Source organism: Hippopotamus amphibius, chromosome 8 (genome assembly GCF_030028045.1).
Source record: "Hippopotamus amphibius kiboko isolate mHipAmp2 chromosome 8, mHipAmp2.hap2, whole genome shotgun sequence".
NCBI classification, from domain to species: domain Eukaryota; kingdom Metazoa; phylum Chordata; class Mammalia; order Artiodactyla; family Hippopotamidae; genus Hippopotamus; species Hippopotamus amphibius.
The window spans coordinates 31745329-31764601 of NC_080193.1; the positions used below are offsets into that span (position 1 = coordinate 31745329).

The 19273-nt window shown below is 43.8% G+C and overlaps 1 protein-coding gene across 4 annotated transcripts in view; it reads left to right on the forward strand.

The window, feature by feature from the left end:
• CYFIP1 (cytoplasmic FMR1 interacting protein 1) overlaps positions 1 to 19273 on the forward strand; it is a 107567-nt gene that overhangs the window by 52410 nt on the left and 35884 nt on the right. For all 4 annotated transcript variants that reach the window (XM_057743774.1, XM_057743776.1, XM_057743777.1 and 1 more), the window contains exons 11-16: positions 2326 to 2443; positions 9680 to 9802; positions 10677 to 10802; positions 16417 to 16583; positions 17821 to 17968; positions 19099 to 19252. In XM_057743774.1, the coding sequence (XP_057599757.1) occupies positions 2326 to 2443; positions 9680 to 9802; positions 10677 to 10802; positions 16417 to 16583; positions 17821 to 17968; positions 19099 to 19252 (836 nt within the window). The remainder of the gene's footprint in view (positions 1 to 2325; positions 2444 to 9679; positions 9803 to 10676; positions 10803 to 16416; positions 16584 to 17820; positions 17969 to 19098; positions 19253 to 19273) is intronic.

The following is a 19273-nucleotide window of genomic DNA, read 5'->3' on the forward strand; positions in this document are numbered from 1 at the left end:
ATGGTCGCCTTTTCCACATGTGGATGTTTACATTCAAATTCATTTACAAATGCAGTTTATTTCCTTAGTTGAATAGCCACATTTCAAATATTTAGTAGTTAGGGACTACTGTTCTGGTCAGCAGAGATACAGAACTTTTCATTCCAAAGAGTGCTGTTAAACAGCGCTGGTTGCAAGTACAGAAATATAAACAGATTCTCTAGGTGCTGATGACAGCGTCACAACAGCCTGGTAGGGAGGGCTGGATGTTTACATGTAGCTTACAGAGGTTACAGAACTATCACCTGAGGGCCAAAACCAGGCCAGGCCTATTTTTGTAAGGTCTCTGTTGTTGAGAATGCTCTTTACATTTTTAAAGAGCTGTTTTGTTTTCTTTTGTTTTGTTTTTTTTCTTTTTTTTTCTTTCTTTCTTTTTTATTTATTATTTTTTTGGGGGTACACCAAGTTCAATCATCTGTTTTTATACACATATCCCCTGTTTTGTTTCTTAAGATGATGTCTCTATGACTGATGTGACACAGACAGTGTAGGCCCCAAATCCTAAAGTATTTACTTTCTGGACCTGTACTGAGGAAGTTGGCCAATTCCTGTCGTAAAGGATCTGCAGCTCATGGTTAGAAATGATAGTTGATACACAGTACTTTTTATTGTAGCTTCCACATAGCCACTTGGGTCTTACAGGAGGCTTTTGTTGACTTTTGCCAGACACGTGGTCTCCATTCAGCCATGGTTTTGAAAAAACCAGTTGTACCTCAGTCTGGTTACTCAAAGGTTAACAGTCTTTCTCTGTGAAGGCCAAATTGTAAACACATTAGGCCTTTCTGGCTACATGTGTCACATACTCTGTTTTGTTGTTTGTTGTTTTGTTTTTTTTTAAACGACTCTTTAAAACTATAAAAACCATTTTGTATGGTTCTAGGGCCACCCAAAAGGTGGTCGCGTTGGGCCCGTGCTGTGTGTAGTTCGCCAGCCCCTGCTCCAGCTTATTTCCTAACACATCTGCCATTAAATCTGATGTGATCACCTTCCTCTAAATTACATTCATTAAACTGAAATCTCTCTTCAGTTCAGCATCGACTTGAGCTGATTTGGAGGGTGTGCTGATTTGGAGGGTGTGCTGATTTCCATGGTATAAATGGAAATGCCTGAGTTTAAGTTAACAGTGTACAATGCTAATAGCTCCTACCCTAACAAATAGTCAGATCTAGATCATAAGTAATGGTAAAATCAGTAAGAGAGTCAGGAAGCAAGGAATTTTGCATACTTTGTTTTTGATGTGCTCTATTGTATGTCCATGGCCATTATTACCAGTTAGATGCTGTGTTTCACAGCCACTGAGGCACGTGCCTGAGCGTGCAGCAGTCAGCTCTGAGAGCTCAGCCTGACGACCAGCACCTATCTGGCCCCAGAGCATGGGCGCAGAGCAGACAGATGTCAGCATCGGACCCTGGGCTCCTAACATCTCCTGAGGTGGACATGCTGCCTGTGGCCTGCAGGGGAGGCCAGCGTGTTGAGGGTGGACCCTGGCACAGGGTCTGGGCCGTGTGTGTTCACTGCAGACTCAGGAGCTGCCTTGGCTGTTGTCATCCGGTAGCAGAATCAGAGAGTTAGAAAGTGGTGCTGCTTGAGACAGTGTCCTGATGGTCTTGAGAATTGGTCATCTGCATCCATTCCTTCCAGCAGAGGGGACCAACTTATTAAAAACATGGTATGAGCTGGTGCTGAGTGCGAGGGAGCTGAGGGAACTGCCCTGAGCCCAAAGGAAGGCCCGTGCTTTCTGCCCAAGAACTCCAACAGATTTAATTCTCGATATACTTCTTTCCACTACGTGGACTGCATCTGTCTGCTGCTGAAATGGTGTGTTGTGCATATAGCCAGTTATGGCCACACTGTCTGATTTCCAAGTCATGTCAGTTTCAACTCTTCCATTAGGGGTAACTTGTTCCTGAGTCTTTGGCAGATGTGTTTTGTACTGTAGCTTGTGCTGTCACATGTGAGTAATGAGGAAATATTAGTTCCTGCCTGCTCTGCAGTAATGTGTCGAGGGGCCCTGCAGGGGTGATGCAGTGTCCCGAATTCTGCCGTGCCTCTCAGCTTTGTGGAAAGTAGTTTGCCGATTGAGGAGAAATTACGGTTCTTTTTCCAGAATGCAGACATGAGAGGGTAGGACACAGCCCTGATGCAGGGAGCTGAGGCAGGCCTGGCTCTGTTTCCACATGGAGAATTCCACATTTCCTCTGCACCTCTACCTCTTTGTTGCAGTGGGGCTCCCGGGGCAGTGGGTGGGCGCCCCTCAGGTCACACACGTTTCCCCTTTACTACCAGATGGACATGCACATCCTCCAGCAGCAGCCCACAGTACAACATCTGCGAGCAGATGGTGCAGATCCGGGAGGACCACATGCGCTTCATCTCGGAGCTGGCGCGCTACAGCAACAGCGAGGTGAGTGCCCCTCCTGCAGCGGGCATCCAGGGACACAGGGTCTGGTGTGGCCCTTGTGTTTTCTGCACTCAGATACTACCTTCAATCACTTTGAGAAACATGGTTTAGCACCACATACTTAAAAAGCGTTCGTTATAATAAATGGGGCAGTGCAAATATGGAGTTTGTTTGGATCTGTTCAGCTGTACAAAAAGCATCTTTTTGTGTTTGGAAAAACATTCACAGGGATCCCAAAAGAAAGGACTGAGGTGAGACTGTGAATTAAGTGCGTTTCCTAGTGTAGTTCCACAGTTCCAAGCTGCTAGGAGAGGGGTGGGGAGAGTGGAGGACGTCAGAAAGAGAAGGGGTGGTTCTAACTTGTGCCCCTTTGTGTCTAGAGGGAGGAAGTGTAGGAACCTCCGGGTGGGCAGGAAGATGTGTCGCATGCCCAGAGGAGGCCTGGAGTTGGGTGTGGGAGGAAGTGCCGTCTCTTCGGCCGTGGGCCTTGTTAATTCCTTCTAGCTTTGCAGTCGGGTTTTCTGTGTCCTTGTTTGGGCCGGTCACATTCCCCACACCTGTTCCAAGCCAGTGTGGGGTGGGCAGGACGGGGGTCTGAGAGAGGAGGAGCAGCAGTGGGAATGTCATTTCTCTCGTCTTGGTGGATAAGGCACCAAGGTCAGGGTCAGAGCGGTGGTCAGTGGCGTGGGTGCTGCGAATGGTCTAGAGGGACCCAGGGACTTGGGGCCATGTACACAGGTCTGGTTTTTGAGACTGGTACCTCGGGGTTCTCAGGAGGACCATTATATCTGGGGGAATCAACTCTGTCTGTTGGTCCTGTCCATTGCAGGACAGTCAGCACTCCGTCCCTTACTCCCAGCCACTAGTCGTTGTGTAACCAAGATGACTGAAAGACAGCCCAGACGCTGGAGGCATGTCATCTCCTTGCAGACCCCAGGTGGGCAGCCGATTCCCCAGTGAGGAAGCGTTACCCACCCCTCTGTTGAGGCCAGTGTAGCCCACAGAGTGGAGATGGGGGCCAGCCCCCAGGACTTCATGATATAGTTGTAAACTGAGTTCATGAGAAGCTCTCAAACAACAGAGTGCTGGTTTCTACCTTTCCAAATAGGAGCATCTGACAACATGCATGGTTCCTGTCTGCCTTCTGGGGTCCGCTGTAGTGCCTTTATAATCAGATGATGGTTTTAACAAGAGAAAAGAGATGCACCTTTAAAAGCTTTGCTCAGTGTATTTTTAAACAGATTTATGAAGACATAATCCACATACCAGACAATTCACCCATTTCAAGTATACAATTCAAAGGTTTTTAGTATATTTACTGAGTCATGTCTATTTCTGAACGTTTTCCTCATCCCACTGAGCAACCCTACACCCGCAGCAGTCACTCCACATCCCCTTCCTTCTGGCACGTGGCAATCCACGTTCTGTCTATGGATTTGCCTACTGGACATTCCTATGAATGGAATCGTGTAATGTGTGCTCCTTGGCAACTGGCTTTTTTCATTTAACGTGGTATTTTCAAGGTTTGTCCATGTTATAGCATGTATCAATAATTTTATGGCTTATTTATAATAATTTATAGCTGAATAATACCCCATTGCTGATTTGGTCGTCTGTTGTTGCCTGATGGACAGTTGGGTTATGAGTGATGCTGCTGTGAACATCCATGTACAAGCGTTTGTGTGGACATAAGCTTTCGTTTCTCTTGGGTGGATATCTAGGAATGGGATTCCTGAGTCACATGGCACTCTGTGTGGAACATTTGGAGGAACTGCCAGGCTGTTTCACACCCGCCAGCTGTCTGTGAGGGGTCTGATTTCTCAGCATCCTTGCCAGCACTTGTTGCTCTCTGTTTTTTTGGTTCTGGCCATCCTAGTGAATGTGAAGTGGTATCTGGTTGTGGTTTGGATTTGCACTTCCTTAATGACTAATGAAACTGAGTATCTTTTCATATGCTTGTTGGCCAGTTTTTAAAAATGTCTCGTGAAGTCATTTGCCTATTTTTAAATTGGGTTATTTACCTTTTTTTTTTTTTTTTACTATTGAGTTGTGTGAGTTTTTATATTCTCTTATCTGTTATGTGATTTTCAAATATTTTCTGTTCTTTTGGGGTGTTTTTTTGCTGTCTTGATGGTGTCCTTTGAAGCACAATTTTTTATTTTTGATGTAGTCCAATTTTATCTTTTTTCTTTGGTTGGTTGTGCTTTGGTCATAATGAAGAAACCATTGTCTAACCCAAGTCACAAAAATTTACCCCTTGTTTTCTTCTAAGAGTTTTGTAGTTTTAGCTCTTATATTTAGATCTGCGATCAATTTTAAGTTACTTATTAAATGTGGTATAAGGTAAGGGTCCAACTTCATTCTTTTGTGTGTGGATATCCAGTTTTCCCGGTACTGTTTTTTAAAGACTTCTTTCCCCACTAAAGGCACCCTCAACAAGAATCGATCGAGCTTACGCCTCTGTGCTCATTGCAACATTATTTACAATAGCCAAAGCAAAGAAACAGCCTAAGTATCTATAGACAGATGAATAAAGGAAATGTAATATATATTATGCAATGGAATATTATTATTCAACCATACAAAAGAAGGAAATCCTGGGACTTCCCTGTCAGTCCAATGGTTAAGACTTCGCCTTCCAGTGTAGGGGGTGTGGGTTCAGTCCCTGGTCAGGGAGCTGCGTGCCTCGTGGCCAAAAAAAAACCAAAACATAAAACAAAAGCAATATTGTAACAAATTCAATAAAGACTTTGAAAATGGTCCACGTCAAAAAAAAAAAAAACTTAAAAAAAAAAAAAGGAAATCCTGCCATTTGTGACAACATGGATGGACCTTAAGGGCATTATACTAAGTGAAATAAGTCAAACTGCAAAAGACAAATACTGTATAGTCCACTTTTATGTGGACTCTTAAAAAAACCAGACTTGTGGATACAGAGAACAGATTGGTGGTTGCCAGAGGCAAGAGGTGGGAGAAATGGGTGAAGATGGACAAATGGTACCAACTTTCAGTCATAAGGTGAATACGTTCTGGGGAAGTAATATATAGCATGGTGACTACAGTTAACGATATGGTATTGTACGGTATGCTAAAGCATATATATGGAATCTAAAAAATGGTACTGATGAACCCAGTGGCAGGGCGAGAATAAAGATGCAGGTGTAGAGAACGGACTTGAGGACACGGGATGGGGGGCGAAGGGGAAGCTGGGACAAAGTGAGAGAGTAGCATTGACATATACACACTACCAAATGTAAAATAGATAACTGGTGGAAAGCTGCTGCATAACACAGGGAGATCAGCTAGATCAGTGATGACCTAGAGGGGTGGGATAGGGAGTGTGGGAGGGCGGCTCAAGAGGGAGCGGATATAGGGATATATGTATACATATAGCTGATTCACTTTGTTGTACAGCAAAAACTGGCACAACAGTGTAAAGCAATTATACTCCAATAAAGAGGTTAAAAAAAACCCAAAAAAACCCAAAAAAACAATAACAACAACAAAAAATATGGTATTGTATATTTGAAAATTCCTAGGAGAGTAAGTCTTAAAAGTTCTCATCACAAGAAAAAAAACAGTAACCATGTAAGTTGGCGAATGTTAACTTACTATGTACTCATTTCACAATGTATGCATATCAAATCAAATCATATTGCACACCGTGAACTAATACAGAGTTATATGTCAGCTATATCTCAGTAAAACTGGGTGGGGGAAAATCAGTTGATTATCATCCTGAGGCTTTATTTCTGACCTCTCAACTCTGTCCATTTACCTTTATGTCTGTCCTTATGTCATTACCACACTGTCTTGATTATATAGTTTTATAGTAAACCTTAAAACCAGATCATGTAAACCCTACAGCTTTGCTCTTCTTTTTAAAGATTGTGTTGTCATCATTGTCAAGATTATTTGTGGATCCTTTGCATTCCCATGCGAAGTTTAGGATCAGCTTGTCAATTTCTGCAAAATAAAGGCATCTGAAATTTTAATAGTGATCGCATTGCATCTGTGCATCAGTTTGGGAAGTGTTACTGTCTTAACAAGATTGAGTCCTCCAGTCCACGAACATGGGGAGGTCTTTCTCTTTAGTTACTCCTTCTTTAATTTCTTTCAAAAGTGTTTTATCATTTTCAGAGTACAAGTTTTGTACTTCTTCTGTTACATTTAGTCCTAAGTATTTTATTCCTTTTGATACTATTGTAAATGGAGTTATCTTATTAATTTTATTTTCAAGTTGTTTGCTCAGTTTCTTTTGACTAGAGGGTAAGGATTTGTATTGAGCAGGGACAGTGGCTGGGTTTGAATAGTTCATGAGAATGTCAGTGCAGGTGTGCACAGACCCTGGGTCCCCAAGAGCCCCCAGATCTGGTCACTTTCTGACAGTGACCAGAGCCAGATTCTGGGCAGTTTTTTTTCTTTGTTTTATTTCTCCAGTACGTAAATTTTCAAGCATACAAAAGGAGAGACCAGTCCCGGCCCCTCTGCCACACTGAGCTTCATCACCTGCCCCTTTTCTTTTTTTTTTTTTACTTTATTAATTTATTTATTTATTGGCTGCATTGGGTCTTTGCTGCTGCACACAGGCTTTCTATAGTTTCGGAGAGCAGGGGCTACTCTTTGTTGTGGTGCACAGGCTTTTCATTGCGGTGGCTTCTCTTGTGGAGCATGGGCTCGAGGCGCACAGGCTTCAGTAGTTGTGGCACATGGGCTCAATAGTTGTGGCTCACGGGCTCTAGAGCACAGGCTCAGTAGTTGTGGCACACAGGCTTAGTAGCTCTGTGGCATGTGGGATCTTCCTGGAGCAGGGATTGAACCATGTCCCCTGCATTGGCAGGCGGGTTCTTAACCGCTGTGCCACCAGGGAAGTGGACCTGCTCCTTTTCAATTACTCCTCCAGCCCTGTGCCTTGGTCTGGGTTAGTCTGAAGCTATCCAAGATAACATAGCACTCCCTCTGAAAGTATTTCCCGTGTGTCTAGAAAATAAGGGCCCTTTTTTTGAACATAACCATAATACCATCACGCCTAAAAAACCAACAAACATATTCCTTAATACTTAATAGCTGGTCATTGTTCAGATGTGCCCTGTTTGTTCATTATCATTTGTGGTTTGTTTTTCCAGGTTGGTGCGCCTCAGGGCCTAGATGAGCCCCATACACCGCAGTTGGTTGACATGCCCGCCCCCCCCACCCCACCGTCTCCCTCATTCCCTGTGGTGTCACTTGCCATGACCCCGTCCCCTGGGTGTCCTGTACACGGCTGGATTGGGGCCTGGTCAAAGGCAGCTCCCACTCTCCCGGCCCGTTTGGCCCCTCTGCAGCTGTGCTGAGGGCTGCTGGGAGTCGAGCTGATTCTCTGGGATATGGGGGGCTGCATCCACTGCCCGGCCATGTGACGTTGCCAGGGCTCAGCATGGCGGTCCTCTCAGCTCCTTGCTCCGTCCAGAGCTGGATTGCTTTGCTCTATGTATCAGTTGTTAAAATAATTGACTCCCTAGCATCATCTAAAGGAACAAGCCAGTTTTTTGAGTACTGTTTTCTAGTCAATTTCAACGTCAATTTCTTTCTTTTTCTTTTTTCTTCCATGGTGAAAGTCCTCGTTCTTCAAGATGCCAGCATATCTGGCTTAATATCTCAATATACCCTCAGCAGTCTTAAAATATCAGTACTGGCATTGCTAGTAACAATTAATTACTAGAAATTCAGATTTATTTTGCAGTTAATTTTTTTTAATTTTTTAATTTTATTTTTATTTATTTATTGGCTGCCTTGGGTCTTCGTCGCTGTGCGCGGGCTTTCTCTAGTTGCAGGGAGCGGGGGCTACTCTTCTTTGCACTGTACTGGCTTCTCATTGCTGTGGCTTCTCTTGTTGCAGAGCACGGGCTCTAGGAGCATGGGCTTCAGTAGTTGTGGCAGGTGGGCTCAATAGTAGTGGCTCATGGGCTCTAGAGCACAGGCTCAGCAGTTGTGGCGCATGGGCTTAGTTGTTCCACAGCATGTGGGATCTTCTCGGACCACGCATTGAACTCATGTCCCCTGCATTGGCAGGCAGATTCTTAACCACTGCACCACCAGGGAAGCCCCTATTTTGCGCTTAATTTTGTCCTTAGCTTTCTTCCTGTAGCAATGTTAAATCAAATCATTGTTTTTCAAAGTTACTGAAGTGGTTTGTTTTGTGTTGGTCTCAGCCTGTAAATAATGATGCCCGGAACTGTATTGCTCTTGACAGCCCCCACAAACACTCCACCCCAGCCGCAGCAGAACCAGTGCTGGGGCTGGACTGGCCCTTGTGGTCCTTGTGACTGCAGGGTACCCTCAGCAGTGACCATTAGGGAACTTTGAAAAAAACCTATTTTTATTACTCACAGGTCCTAGAGGGAACACAGCACACCCAGAGCCACAAAGCAAGGTCATAGGTAGAGAGAGAAGGCAGGAGGGAGGGTACACAGACCTGGGACTCTGCCTTTATCAGGGTTGAGGGTGGGGTGCCATGCCTGTGGTTTCACAGGTTCACTATTGGGGAATTGAAAACAGAGGAGCAGGAATTAGGGTGCGGGAGGGGAAAAGCATGGTTGGCAGTTGTTTTCTACAACGGGAATTTCATGGGTGGGCTGGCTCTTTATCGACTTGGGTAGCTGGCAATGTTTATTCAAGATGGACATCTTTGAAATGGATGCCTCGTCGACCAAAATCTCAACCTTAGGTTCCTCTGTGCGGTCACGATGCCAATTCAGACCTGCACAGTTCAGTTCATCGTTTCATTTTGCTTTTGAGTTTGGGGGATGTTTTCCCTCTAATTTAATTTTATGTCCTAATCTATAAACTGTTTACGTGGTTCTAAAGTCAGATGCATCAGAGGAAGTGTGTTCGAAGACGTCTGCTTTCCTTCTACCCTCTGCCTTCCTGGCCTGTAGATAAACATTCTTAAATCTAAGTTTTCATGATTTGATATAAGCAGATACACATGTGATCACGTTTTCCTTTATTAGCTTCGTTAGAAACATGCTATGTGCATGTTTTCCTCAGGAAGGACCAGGTGTGGAGTCCCCTGCAGCGCAACCTGGGGGGGCCTTTCTCTGTGCTCGTCATGGGGGCTCTGCCGTTTGATGCAGTGAAGAGCCTTGTGCTCATATCACTTCCTACCTTGCGAGTATACGTTTGGGGTAGGTGCCTAGATTGGGTTGGATAGGTGATTTGCTGGACATTGGTGACTTCCTGATGCTCTGTCACCTCTAGGTGGTCACAGGCTCAGGCCGCCAGGAGGCTCAGAAGACGGATGCCGAGTACCGGAAGCTCTTCGACCTGGCGCTGCAGGGCCTGCAGCTGCTGTCCCAGTGGAGTGCGCACGTGATGGAAGTGGTAGGCACTCTCCCTTTTATTTGGAAATGCACCTCCTCGTTGGTTAGAAGTGCTTTTCTTCCCAAACTTGTCAATAAATTGACTAAGTTATATTTTTTCTGCATTAACGTTGGTCTTTGGATAAAGAACAAATTGACTTTTTATCTTTGGCACTAGAAATAAGGGTATGTATTAATTTAAATGTTTCTAAGAAGGCTCAGTGTACATTTCACTTACGTATATTACAAATAAAGGGCCTTATCTTTTAAAACATATCGATAGAATTAAATTTGTATTGTTATGATGATTTTTAATTCTCATTTTTTAAAAAACAACACTCTCTGTATTTCTAGCCACCGGTTTCTTTTGTTTAGGGTTAGTAAAGTGGTTTCCGATGCCTAGAAAGATTTGGAGACCCATGATTCATAGAAGGTTTTTCCCTTTTGTTGTTTGTTTTGCTCAGACAAGGGTATATGTTTGGATCGGTACCTGATTGTTTGAAAGGCTAATTCTTTTAGAAATGGTGATAAAATGCTTGTAGTCTTAGATATTCCACACAAAATATCCAGGCCATTTTACCTGATGTATTTCTTAAGTTTCTGATGTATTACTTGAACCTGAAGTCACATTGCCAGACTGTTTTGCAGCTCTGTGGAGGTGGACTATGTGTGGTGTCTGTGTGTGCGTGCGTGTGCACATGTGTGCATGTGTGTGCACATGTGTGCGTGTATAGTGTGTGTGTGTGTGTGTACACATGCCGGTGTGTGACTCTCAGACTCAGTGAACAGTAGAAGGCTGACCTTCGGTAGCTTTGGCGATGGTCCTGGGAGTCAGGCCAGCAGTTCCGCCTGTCATGTTCAGTGTGGCTGTCTCCCCTCTCTTTTGACCGCACCAGTATTCATGGAAACTTGTGCACCCAACGGACAAGTACTCCAACAAGGACTGCCCCGACAACGCCGAGGAGTATGAGCGTGCCACCCGCTACAACTACACCAGCGAGGAGAAGTTCGCCCTGGTGGAGGTGCGGCTCGTCTGCTTTGTCTTCCTCCTTTCAGTCTGGCCTCAAGCTGTCTTCTTTACAAAGCAAAGGCAAAACCATGAATAAACCACTCATTTTATGTCATTGTATCTGTGTAGGGCGGCCCTTTGCATCTGCCACAGTTGTCAAAACAGAGAGTAAGATAGGTTGTGGATTCCCGGTCTCTGCACGCACATTCCCCTGGAGCAGATCAGGGTGTGTTCTGAGTGAGAGCCTGGGAGCACAGTAGCTCCTTGTTGCCGCGCACAGGAGGAGGAGCCAGGACCTGGGCGTCTGAGGGAGAAGGGCCCCTCTCGCAGCTTAGCTCTGCACTGTCTTTAGGACCCTTTTGGTGAACAGTTCCTAATTTTTGTGCCATTCAGATTTTGGATGTAGATTTTGTAGCTGTGTGTTTCCAGCCTTGTTGAAGAAATCTTTGCATGCCCCAAGGCCGTGAAGATAGTCTCCTACGTTGTCTTCTGGATGTCTTATTCTGCCTTTCACATTTGGATCTGCAATGTTCCCACCAACCCTCCCAACTGCTCTGCTTGCCACCTCTGTTGTGAGTCAGGTGACCATACCTGGGCAGGTGTGTTTCTGCTCATGTTCTAACCCATTGGTCAGTTTGTCTATCCTTTCCTAACACCCCTCTGTCTTAATTACAGTAGTTAATTGTGTGTCTGGTGAAGCACGTCTTTCTGTCTTCAAGAGTTCCTTAGCTATTCTTGCCCTTTGTATTTTCATATACATCTTAGAATCATCTTTCCCTGTCTCAGTGAAACCTGTTAGAATTTTTTATGAGGATATGAATAAACCTATAGATCATTTTAGGAAGAATTGACCTTTATAATATTAAGTCGTTTATGAATCTGGTATGTCCCTCCATTTGTTAAGATTCTCTAATATCTCTTTCATCTGTAAAACTCTTACACATCTTTCGTTGGCTTTATTTCTAGGTATTTGATATTTGATGCCATTTTAATTTTTTCTAAATGTTTATCACTGGTGTTTAAAATTAAAATTATTTTTTGTATTTTCCTCATTTCTACCAACTTGTCTGTACTAACTTATTAATTGTAATAAATTATCCATAGATTCTTTTGGATTTTCTGCTTATAGAATCATATCATCTGGAAATGACGACAGTTTTGTTTCTCCCCCTTCTGTTTTTTTTTTTTTTTTAAATCACACTGGGTAAGATCTCTACTCATTAAATAGAAGGAGGCTCCAGGCATCTTTGTCTTGCTTCTCATCTCAAAGGGAAAGCTTCCAACATTTCACCATATATTTGCTGTAGGTTCCTTTATAGCCACCATTCCTCAGATCAGGGAAGTTGCCTTTCTATTCCTTGTTTGCTAAGAGATTTTTATCACGGATTTTATATTAGTTTTATAAAACACTTTGCATCCATTGAGATAGTTTTATGACTTTTTTATTCCATTAATGTGGTAGGTTTACATTGGTAGGATTTTTTGGATCTGGTATGATGTTAAGCTAGCCTTGCATTCCTGGTATAAACTCAGCTTGATCAGGGTATATTATCCTTGTTACATATTGCTAGATAAGTTGCTAATATCTTTTTTTTTTTTTGGCACACGGGCTTAGTTGCTCCACAGCATGTGGGATCTTCCTGGAGCAGGGATTGAACCCATGTCCTCTGCATTGGCAGGCGAATTCTTAACCACTGCTCCACCTAGGAAGCCAAAGTTGCTAATATCTTGATTTGGATTTTTGCATCAAAGTTCATGAGTAAGAGTGGCTTTTGATCATACTTTCTTCTTTTAATGTTCTCTTTTAGAATACTTTTAGATTTACAGAAAAATGCAAAGATAGTACAGTGAATTCCTGTATACCCAACACCCATTTTCATTTATTACTAAAATCTTACATGAGTATTGTTACGTTCTTAAGAAGCCAGTGCCGATACATTATTATTAGCTAAAGCCCATGCTTTGTTCCTAGCTCCTCACTCTTCTATGACAATCTTCCTCTGATCCAGGTCCCACATCACATGTAGTCCTCATGTGTCCTTTGGCTCTTCTGGGTCATGACCGTGTCTCAGACTGTCCTTGTTTGTGATGACCTTGAGGAGTGCTAGTCAGGTGTTTTTAGAATGTCCCTCAGTTGAAATTTATCCCATGTTTTTTTCATGATTAGATTGGGGTTGTAGCTTTTGCGAAGGAGGACCACAGACCTGAAATGCTATTTTCATCACATCCCATCCCATCACATCACATCACATCACAGGTCCGTGCTGTCAATGTGATTCATCAGTGCTGGTGTTGACCTTAGTCATCTGGCTGAGGGCGTCTATCATGTGTCTATCATGGAGTCACCCACACTGACCACCAGCACCCCCTTTCATAGGGTGCTTCTGGGGAGGAAGTCACTTTGCTCAGCCCACACCTAAGCAGTGGGTAACATTCCTTTTTTATAACCTTCTGTTCTAATTTTTGGATGCTGGCTTTGTAAAATGGCCCACAGCAGTTCCTTCTTTTCTGTTGTCTGTAGTGGTTTGTGTAAGACGTTATTTTTTCCTTAAATGTTTGCTAGCATTTACTGGTGAAACCTTTCCTTTTGAGGATGGTTTTTGAAACTTTCCGTTTCTTTGCTATGTGTAGGAGTATTCAGATTTTCTATTTCTTCTTGTATCAGTTTTGGTAAGTTGTATTTTCAAAGATTTTCTAAGAATCTTTCTAAATTTTCTAAATTTTGACATAGTTTTTATAAGTTCTCATCTTTTTGGTAACAGTGTTTTCCCCCACATACCATACAGTTCACCCATTTAAAATATAAAATTCAGTGCTTTGAGGGGGATATATTCATAGAATTGTGCAATCACGGTCAAATTTGGAACATTTTGTCACTTCAAAAAGAAATCCATTAGTAGTCACCCCCATTCTCGCCTTCCTTTTTCCCATGGCAACTACCAGTCTACTGTCTGACTCTAGACTTGCTTATTCTGGGCATTTCATGCAATATGTGGCTGTGATTGGCATTGTTCACTTAACATAATATTTTCAAGGTTCACACATGTATCAGTATTCTGTTCTTTTCATTGCCAAGTAATATTCCGTTGTATGTACCTTTTTCCATATTAGCCAATGGACAGTTAGATTGTTCTAGTTTCTCACTTGTGAATAATGCTGCTATAAACTTTTGTGTATAGATTTTTGTGTACTTGTTTTCATTCCTTCTGGTGATATACCTAGGAGTAGAATTGCTGGGTCATATGGTATCTCTACATTTAACATTCTGAGAAACTACCAGATGGTTTGCAAAGTGGTAGCACTACTTTACATTCCTACCAGCAGTGCACGAGGGTCCCACTTTCTCTCCTTACTAACACCTGATGTCTGTCCTCTGATTCCAGCTGTCCTGCTAGATGTGAAGTAGTATCCCATTGTGGTTTTGATTTTGCATTTTTATAACAACTGATGCTGTTGAGCATATTTTCATATGCTTATTGATAGTTTGTATATCTTTGGAAAAATGTCTATTCAGATCCTTTGCCCATTTTTAATTGAATTACTTGTCTTTTTATTATTAGTTCTCTATATATTCTAGATACCGGTTCTTATCAGATGTATGATTTGCAGTATTTTCTCCTGTTTACTTTTTACTCTCTTAATGGAGTCTTTTGAAGCATAAAAGTCTTTAATTTTGATAAAGTTCAGTTTTTCAATTTTTCCTTTGGTTACTTGTACTTTTGGTGTCATATCATAAGAAATCACTGCCTAACCTAAGTCACAAAGATTTACTCCTATATTTTACCTCATATGTTTAAATGTATGATCCATTTTGAGTTAATTTTTTTATGGTGTGAGGTAGGGTGTTATGTCAGGGGTCCCCAAGACCACCCTCAGGCTAGATTTGCTAGGAGGACTCACAGGACTAAGTAGCTGTTCTATTCAAGGTTATGATTTATTATAGCAAAAAGGCACAGATTAAATCAGCAAAGGGAAAAGACACCTGGGTGAAGTCCAGGAGAAACCAGGTGCAAATTCCAGGTGTCCCCTCCTATTGGAGCTGCAGGTGATGTGCTTCATTCTCCTGGCAGTGATGGGTGATAACAGATGCAAAATGTTGCCAACTGGGGAAGCTCACCTGAGCCTTGATGTCCAGTAGTTTTATTGAGGGTCGGTAATGTAGGCATGTAGCACATGCACGATTGACCTCAGCTACTCAAGACTCCAGACTCAGAGCAAAAACAGCTGTTTGCTATAAATCACATTGTTAGCATTAAGTATCTGGTGCAACTGTATTGCATTGGCCCAAAGCCTCAGACACACAGATGTTTCTGAGTCAGTTCCTAGGAACCAGCCAAGGGCCGGACCTTTCCTGGGAATGTACAGGGTTTGGTTGTCCCAGGCCTCCTGAGATGACCATTTCCTACACAGGAGTCCAGCTTCATTCTTTTGCATGTGGATATTCAGTTGTCCCAATACTATTTGTTAAAAAGATAATATTTCCCCACTGAATTGTTTTCACACCCTTGTTGAAAATTAATCGACTGTAAATGTGAAGGGTTATTTCTAGACTCTTAATTCTGGTCCATTATCTGTATGTTTATCCTATTCCAGTATAGTCTCATAATTTTTTAATATCTGTAAATTGTGTGGTGGTGTCCCTTCTTTATTTGTAATGCTTGTAATTCATGCTTTCTCTGTTTTGTTTTTTTTCCTGATCAGTCTTGCTGAGCATGTGTTTATTTGTTTATAAAACAGCTTTATCTTAGTTGATCACCCTCTATTTTATGCTTGTTTTCTGTTTCATTAATTTTTGCTTTTAGATAGTCATTTCCCTCTACTTTTGGGGGGGTGGTATTTTATCTTTTTATAAATTAGTGATGAGTATTAGGTTATTATTATCTTTAGGCTTTTTTGTTTTCTAATATATGCATCCAAAACCCCAAAATTACCTTTCAGCACACCTTTTCCTACATCCCATAAGTTTGAATATGTAGTAATTTCATTTTCATTCAGATTGCTGTGAATTTGAATTCAATTCAACTTCAGTTGGAGAATTTGCTTTTTTTAAACAGAAAATTTCCCTTTTTCTTCATTAGAAAAGCAACCCAGATTCATCATGTAAATCCTCAAAGCAAGCAGAAAAAACGCACGTGAAATTAGGACAGTATCATGTCTCTGATGCCATCACAAAATGAACTTTAAGCAGTTCAGTGCATTCTCTTCTGACCTTTTTATGCATATTAATTCACTGTGCCATTATTGTTTAACAGATGGGATTTGGGTTACAAGCTTGTAACTTCTTTCTTCCTTTCCAGATAATAGCAAATTTGCTTTCCTGAATCCTTTTCTTCTTTTTTGTTTGAAGTCTTTCACAGAGAGGTGCACCCTAATGGATTCAGAAGTATTTTGAGTCAGTTACCAGATGCCCCTGTTAGCACCAGGCCAAGCAGATCTGTCCCTGCCCTGAATGCACGCGTGGTCTGATGGGGTCAGACCCAGGAACAGGGACAGCTGCAGGTGCAGAGCAGAAACACAGGAGGCCAGGGAGAGGCCCGTGCTCTGGGGAGGCAGCATCCTGGCGTGCGGCAGGCCCGTGGAGCTCAGCTGCCACCCTCCAGCACACTGAAGTCATGTGTCCCCTGCAGGTGATCGCCATGATCAAAGGCCTGCAGGTGCTGATGGGCAGGATGGAGAGCGTGTTCAACCACGCCATCCGTCACACCGTCTATGCCGCGCTGCAGGACTTCTCCCAGGTCACCCTGAGGGAGCCGCTCAGGCAGGCCATCAAGAAGAAGAAGAACGTCATCCAGAGGTCAGCCTGCTGCACACACCTCCGTGCAGAGTGGTCCAGCACTGAAGGATCAGCCTGGGTGTGAACAGCTGTAGAGTTACATTTTCATAAAGTGCATTTATGTTCAACCTCCGGGCACCCTTTTGGTGAATTCCCTCTAAATGTGGGTCTAATTATTAACCTGAACAACCCATGATACATCAGCTACAGAGGGTCTAAGCAGTCTGGAGACCCAGGGACAATGGTGTGTTTATCTGAGGCCTGGGAGTGTCTCAAAATCTGTCTGAGAATTCTGCTCACCAGGCCGATAGGGATACACAGCCCAGCATCTCATCTCCCATCTCAAAGTGTGTTATCTTCAGAATTTTTGCTTCTGTTCCTTTTTGCCTATCCTACAAATTAGTCAAAAACTGCATATGGATTGCAGAGATCCTGTAGCAGTCTCAAGCTAGTTTTCTATTAATGTTTAGCCTTGTAGGTAAAGTTGTCTTTCAGAGACATTTATATAAAATGAAGCTCTCAGGGGCTTACATGTATTGATTTCATTTTGTTGCTTTATGGCTGATATAATTATCACCTGGTGTGATATGATGGTGAGGCTTCCCAGTGTTTGCTCTCTGCCCTGGAGAGCTTGGTGAAGGTTTTCGTGTTTTCAGCAGTGCCTTGATTTTGCTCACGCTTGCTGTGATGGGGCCTCACCATGTGGGAAATGTGCAGTGTAGTCTAAGAGTAACTTAGCTTTAGCTGGGAACTTTCCCCGCAAGATGATTATGATGGGTGAGTGGGTGTGTCTGCCTGTGGGGGACTCTCCATGGTGGAGCCCTGTTGGGGGTGGGGGCATCCCAATGTCCAGATGAGTTGGGGACACAGGCCCAGTCCCCGGGATTATATTGGTGACTTCATATTCAAGTTAGAAAACGGGATGGGTCCCATGGAGGTTGAGTTTCAGCTCTGGGTGGATGTTTGGGGTCTGTCCTCTTGCTGCCCTTAGAATGTCTCAGGGTTTAGGAAATAAAACAGCACTTCTGGGCTAATTGATGGAAAATGCAACTACATTAGATCTTCTGGGGGTAGTGATGTCCCTAAGGACTCGATCTATGTTTAGTTTCGTGTTGCGCTGGTCCGTCACCACATCCCCCGCTGCCCCTGGGGGAATTCATAAGAGCTGGTAGTGTGTTAGGCGAGGAGCTGCTGTGGTTGTAAAAGTATGGAGGGTGTCAGCACTGCATCCACCTTGACAACTTGACGCACGGTTTAGTGTCCTGCAGGCCATCAGGAAGACCGTGTGCGACTGGGAGACAGGGCACGAGCCCTTCAACGACCCAGCCTTGCGGGGCGAGAAGGACCCCAAGAGCGGCTTTGACATTAAAGTCCCGCGGCGCGCCGTGGGACCCTCAAGCACCCAGGTTCTTGTTCCCACTCGCCTGCCTCTGCCTGTTCCGTTGAGTGCGCTGACCCTGCGCTGGGGGGTGACGGGGGGCTGCGAGTGAAGTGACCTCACCACTGTCTGCTTGGGCTGGTCAGGTACTGCCTGTGTCTTTTTCGCTCCTTTATTCCTTGCCCAAGTGAATCTGGGGCATAGACACCCTGTGATTCTCGGGTTTGGTAATTTGCATACAGAACTTAATTTGACAACATCAACTCCTGTCCCAAAAATGTGGGACAAAGTCTATGTGTCTGTACTTATGCTGTCTTTACTAGTGGGTAAAGTTTAAATGTATGGTTAAAATTTTTATGTTGGGTCTAAAAATGATCATTCCTAGGGATAAAATTTGGGGAAATTTAAAAACATAACTTGAGTGTGTCCCTGGTCTTCAGCTACCACCTCCAGTCCGTCTCCCAGGACACTCAGCTCCCTCCTGCCCCAGGCAGCTTTCCTCCGACCCGCATACCTGGTTTAATATGCCCTTCTGCTTTTCCTCTCCTGTTGGGGACTTTGTACTTCTTACTCATCATCTCTGTGTTGGGGGCTTTTAGAATCTCTTCTGTCAGCCTTTCAGAGAGTTAACCTCTGGGGTACGTCGGGGGAGGTCATTGCTGCCCAGGGAGGGTGCCGTCCAGGGTCTGCTGCCCCTTGTCTGCCAGCACTCCGGCGCCCTCCTCACTTGTCCCCGTGTCTGCCCCTGCCCTGTGCCACGTGTGACTAACGCTCTCTCTGCTCTCCCGTCTGTCTGTCTGTCTAGCTCTACCTGGTGCGCACCATGGCGGAGTCCTTGAACTCCGCCGAGCTGTTGAGGCAGCTCAAGTCTGTGGGCGCGGAAAGGCTCTTGCATGTGGTTAACGCGTTTCTGAGGCAGTCCTACACCTATCCACCTCTTTTAGCCTTTGGTGGTAAGACATTGTTTGTTTTTCTTGTTGACATTTACGGCACGAGGTGAACGGCTCTCTCCAAGTTCTCTGTTCCAAGCAGCAGCGACTTGGTCGCGAGGATGGGCGCCTCCCTTAGAGCAGTCCCGCTCGTGGTTTATCTGCGTTTGTCATGACTAATGTGCCATGTATATTTTCTCCCCCACAAATGTTTCCTTGGATAACGCAGCTTTACATGGTGAGAACCATGCTAGAGTCCCTCATTGCAGACAAAAGTGGTTCCAAGAAAACCCTGAGAAGTAGCCTTGAGGGGCCTACCATATTGGACATAGAAAAATTTCATCGCGAGTCATTCTTCTACACCCACTTGATAAATTTCAGTGGTAAGAGCTACTGCTGACCAG